The sequence below is a fragment of the Geospiza fortis genome, unplaced genomic scaffold, assembly GCF_000277835.1.
Source record: "Geospiza fortis unplaced genomic scaffold, GeoFor_1.0 scaffold432, whole genome shotgun sequence".
Taxonomy (NCBI): domain Eukaryota; kingdom Metazoa; phylum Chordata; class Aves; order Passeriformes; family Thraupidae; genus Geospiza; species Geospiza fortis.
Genome location: NW_005054436.1, coordinates 741,953 through 746,849, shown reverse-complemented (window position 1 = coordinate 746,849; position 4,897 = coordinate 741,953). Strand labels below are relative to the sequence as shown.

At 57.1% G+C, this 4,897-nt stretch overlaps 1 protein-coding gene across 1 annotated transcript; it reads left to right on the top strand.

The window, feature by feature from the left end:
* Window positions 1-357: 357 nt before the first annotated feature.
* Window positions 358-4,123, top strand: MTFR1L (mitochondrial fission regulator 1 like). Its single transcript, XM_014309539.2, has 5 exons — window positions 358-626; window positions 1,217-1,326; window positions 1,789-2,000; window positions 2,330-2,645; window positions 3,222-4,123. Exons 1-5 carry the CDS (start codon window positions 576-578, stop codon window positions 3,325-3,327), a joined length of 795 nt encoding a protein of 264 aa, XP_014165014.1. The 5' UTR covers window positions 358-575; the 3' UTR covers window positions 3,328-4,123.
* Window positions 4,124-4,897: the final 774 nt, after the last annotated feature.

Genomic DNA, 4,897 nt, shown 5'->3' with positions numbered 1-4,897 from the left:
CCCCCGAACCTTCCCCCGGCGCCGTTCCCCAGCAGCTGCTCCCGGGCGCTGCCCCAGCCCCTGTCCCCAGGCAGGGATCTGTCCCCAGGCAGGGATCTGTCCCCACGCAGGGATCTGTCCCCTCCGTGCCCCAGCTCAGAGGCTCTGTCTGAAGGGCTCCTCAGGAGTTTCAGGTGTGTCAGCATGGAGCAGTGCTCAGGCACAGGGCACAGAAGAGCTCCAGCAATAAATCAGTTCCTGGGTGTGCTGTGGGCTGAGCTTTGGCGCTGTGCTGTTCCCTGTGCAGGGAGGGCCTTGAGCTGTTCCTGCCACAGGAGCTGTCACGGGCAGAGCACTTCACCCTTTGGCTGCAGCTCAGAAGTGCCCTGGCAGCTCCAAACCAGCTGATAACCTCAGTTATCACTGGGTTCTCAGTTACAAGCGAACAGATAGCAAGTCAGAGCTCAGCCCCTGGCAGCTGAGGAGAATTTCCCGTGGAGTGAATTCCTGGTGCCGGTGCTGACTGTGCTGTGTCCCTGCAGACCATCCCCATCTGGCAGAACAAGCCCCATGGCTCAGCTCGCAGCGTGGTCAGGATGATCGGCTCCAACCTGCCCCTGAAGCCCTGTCCCAGGGCCACCTTCGAGGTGAGTGGCCCTGCCTGGGGCACCTGGGGAGGACAAAGCATTGCCAGCAGGTGCTGCTTTGCCCCCACACATCTGCAGAGCTGTAGCCACAAAACCTGCACCAGTACAGCGAAGTTTAAGATTTTTAAAATTCTTTTTTCTTTAATTCTGTTCTTGTAAAGTGATCCCTGGCAGCTTGAGGAGATCCCTGCTCAGGCAGTGCCTGAGCTGAGGGAGATGGAAGGGTGGAGCTGCTGCCCCAGGGTTTTGCTGTGTGACCTCCAAGGGGCCAGGTGCCCTCTGGGGCTGTCCCAGGACTGTGGAATCCCTGATGTCACCCTTGGAGTGACAGAGGGTGGCACGTGGCCTTGGCAGCGCCTGGCCTGGATCAGGTGTCCCCTCCTGCCTCACTCACACAGCAGGAAGGAGCAGGAGCTGGCCCAGGGAAGCACAAAGGATTTATCTCCCAGCTCCAAAACTCAAGCAAGTGTGCAAATTGAAGGAAACTGCTGGAATTGCTGCTGTGTGCCTGACACAGCTGCTCCCAGCACAGCTGGGGCAGCTCCAGGAGAGCAAACACCCTCTCCTCAGCAGCATCTCCCTCCTGCCAGGTCCTGCCGAGTGTCTCAGATCTGTACCTGGGGGATGTGCCCCCCGTGCCCACCCTGGCTGACATCGTGTGGATCGCAGCGGACGACGAGGAGACCTACGCCAGGGTCAGGTTGGTTTTCCTCGGCTGCTCCCTGGCACGGAGCCCAGGCCACGCTCTGCTCTCGTGACCACAACTCCCAGTCCCCTCGGGGTCTCGTGTGGTGCCTCTTGAAAGACATTTTTACCCAGAGAGGGGAAAAAGATGATAAAGTACCCAGAGAGGAATTCCTGTGGGAAGTGCCAGGAGCCTGTGCCATGTCCTGTTCCGCTCCCTGTCACAGTAACCCCTGCTCCAGGGCGTTTTCTGGCCGGGAAGTGGAAGGGTTGAGCTCTCCCAGGACTGAAATGCCCTGGACACTTGCAGGGATCCAGGGGCAGCCACAGTTTCCTGTGTTCCTGGTGCTGCAGAGATGCTCTCTGAGGGGACACAGAGACGTCATTTGTTTCCTTGGAGACTCTGCTGCCCTCAGGCTGTGCCAGGCTTTGTCCTGGACAGGTTTGGCCTCAGTTCCTGACAGGATTTTGTCCCCAGAAGTGACACTCGCCCGCTGAAGCACAAGTGGAAGCCGAGTCCCTTCACGGTGATCCAGAGGAACGCCTCGGTGCCCAACCTGAGGAAGCAGGAGGAGAAGCTGCTGGCCCTGAAGAAGCCTGGTTTGCCAGCCCTGAGCAGGACCACGGAGCTGCAGGATGAGCTGAGCCACCTGCGGAGCCAGATCGCCAAGATCGTGGCTGCACAGTCAGGTAGGGCCAGGTCCCTGCTGGGGCTCCCTCCAGGCCCCCTCTGGGCTGGTTCCCTGCAGCTCCCTGGGTTCCTCCAGGCTCACTCTGGGCTGTTTTCCCAACATTTACTCTGCCTTTTACATTCTTTCCTCACTCCTCCATTGCTGCTGACCGGCAGGCATGGATCAGTATATACAGAACCAGATATATCCCAAAGCACAACTGCATTCAAGGTGCCAGATCTTCAGTCACGCTACAAAACTCAAATATACAAACAAGACACAATTGGTTTTTTTAAAAAGCATCACAGGTATTTTGTTCATCCACCCACCTCCTGTTTTCTGTTCCAGCCTCGGCCCAGCTGACCCCGGATCTGTTGTCTCCAGGGAGCTCCAATGCCTCTTCTCCCGTTCATTGCTTTGGACCCTCTTTCCAGTCCACCACGTCCTTTGTGATCAGCGACATCACGGAGGAGGAGGCGGAGCTGGAGAGCCCCGAGGCGCCCTCGGTGGCCGAGCTGCCGCCGCTGTGCTCCGCCCCCGAGGGCCGGCCCGAGCCCCGCGACCCCGACGAGGAGGACTCGGTGTCCCTCTCCAAGGCCAGCAGCTTTGCTGACATGATGGGAATTCTCAAAGACATTCATAGGATGAAGCAGAGCAAAGACTTGTGAGTGCTTCCTGAAATTCTCCTTGAGTTCTGTGTGGAATCCCTGCAGAGCCTGGGCAGGGCACTGGGCTGGAGCTGCTCCCTGTCCTTCACTCCAGGGGAAATGAGATGTTGGTAACTCATTCGTGGGGTTTTTGCCTTTCTGGGACAGAAAAAATGGAGAATTTTCATGGGGGAAACACCTCCTTGGAGCAGAACCTGGTAACACATTCCTGGGTTTTGTTGTTCAGGGCTGACTGCAGCGAGTTCTGTGCTCTGTGCCCCTCAGGAACCAGGCAGAGCTATCAGATGGGAATTTGGGTCCTGTCAGGGCTGACTGCAGTGAGTTCTGGGCTGACTGCAGTGAGTTTTGTCCCCTCAGGAGCCAGGCAGAGCCGTGAGGCAGGAATTTGGGCTGTCTGCAGAGAGTTCTGTGCCCTGAGGAGTCGGGCAGAGCTGTCAGGCAGGAGTTTGGGTCCTGACTCAGTGAGTTTTCTGTCCTGTGTCCCCTCAGGAGCCAGGCAGAGCTGTCAGTGAGGAGTTTGGGCTGTCTGCAGTGAGTTTTGGGCTGACTGCAGTGAATTCTCTGTCCCTCAGGAGCCGCCCTTCCCTGAAGCAGGAGGACCCGGCCGTGCTCATTGCAGAGGTGCTCAGGAGGAAGTTTGCCCTCAAGGATGAAGATCTGGCCCTGAAGGAGAAGTGATGCTGCTGCCCTCAGCTCTGCCAGCAGTTTCTGCTCCCAAAAGCTCCTCCACTGTAGCTGCCTTCTCCCAAGGATTGAGCCTTTTGCCTCTTTTATTGATCATGGTTTGTGCACGGACACTTGGTCAGGAAATTGGATTTGATGTGTTTGCCATGTGTTGTTCTATTTAAGAAAACCCTTTTTAAGAAGATGGGAGCTGTTTCCCAGCTGTGTTTTGGTGTTGTGAGGATCTCCTGGAGTGCTGCTGGATGAAGTTCTGTGTTCCTGCACTTTTCCTTAGGCTCCAGTTCAGCACTGAGCTGCAAGGACAGAACCAGTTCCCCTGCCCAGTTTGAACAGGACGAGCCCCAGTTTTTATCCTGAGTGTGGCACAGAGCTGAGAACGAGCTCCTGGGTGCTCCCAGCTCTCTGGGGCTGCTGGATCATGCTGGGAAAAGGGATTTTATTTCCCCAAACCCCCCTGGCTCGGGTCTGAGGGGTTTCCTGTGCCCTGGGTGTTCCTTCTCTCACAGATCAGCCACAGTTGCATGACAGAACGGCCTTAATTTCCTGCCAGTAATTTAATGTCCCATTAAAGTCCCTGTGCCCCCAGCCTGTGTTTTATTTCAGCTCCCCAGGGTCTGTTTATTGACCTGGCACCCCAAGCAGAGCAGGGCAGGGGCTTGGCCTGGCTGTGGCTGCAGCTCCCCCTCACTCAGAGCTCTCCCCCAGCTCCACCTTCCCTGCAGTGCCCCCATGGCTGTATTTAAAATGTGACTTTTTTTTTTCCTTTCTATAAAATGGAGCCTTAATAAGACACTGATGGTCTGTGGGGTTATTGATGGGCTCGGGGTGGGGCTGGAATCCCAGATGTTCAGGTGCCAGGGGCTTTCTCCATCCTCCTGGATGTCCTTGAAAAATTAAATCATCATTGCCACCTTAAAAACCAGAGAAGAAGAGACTTGTGTGGCAGAGAGAAGATGTGAGAATTCCCATTTTTAGGGAGCTCCTGCCCTGCTGGGTGCACCCAGAGCCCCTGGGGGCTGTGGGCACTGTCCCTGTCCCCACAGGGCCCCTCTGCACCAGGACTTGGGGGTGTTGTGGAGATGGAGCTCTCAGCACTCCCTGCCCTGGGAATGAGCTCCAGGGACACAGCCAAACCCTCAGAACCAAACTGCAACTTTTATTTGGATTAAAGCAGCATCCACGAGAACAAACAGGAGCTCAGAGAACAAACAGGAGCTGGGGGCTGCACCAAGGGGTTCCCTCCCCTCTGTGAGCACCACAGAGCCGGGCTGGGCTCTCACCAGTGCTTGATGACCCTGTTCCCTTCTGAGTCCTGCGTGAACAGGGGCTCAGAGCCCAGCTCGGGGGGCTGCGGGGGGCTGGGGGTGCCCCTGGAGGGGCTGGGGGTGTCCCTGTCCCTGTGGGCAATGTCTCTGTCCCTGTCCCTGTGGGCAGTGTCCCTGTCTCTGTCCCTGTGGGCAATGTCTCTGTCCCTGTCCCTGTGGGCAGTGTCTCTGTCCCTGTCCCTGTGCCTGTGGGCAGTGTCCCTGTCCCTGTGGGCAGTGTCTCTGTCCCTGTCCCTGTG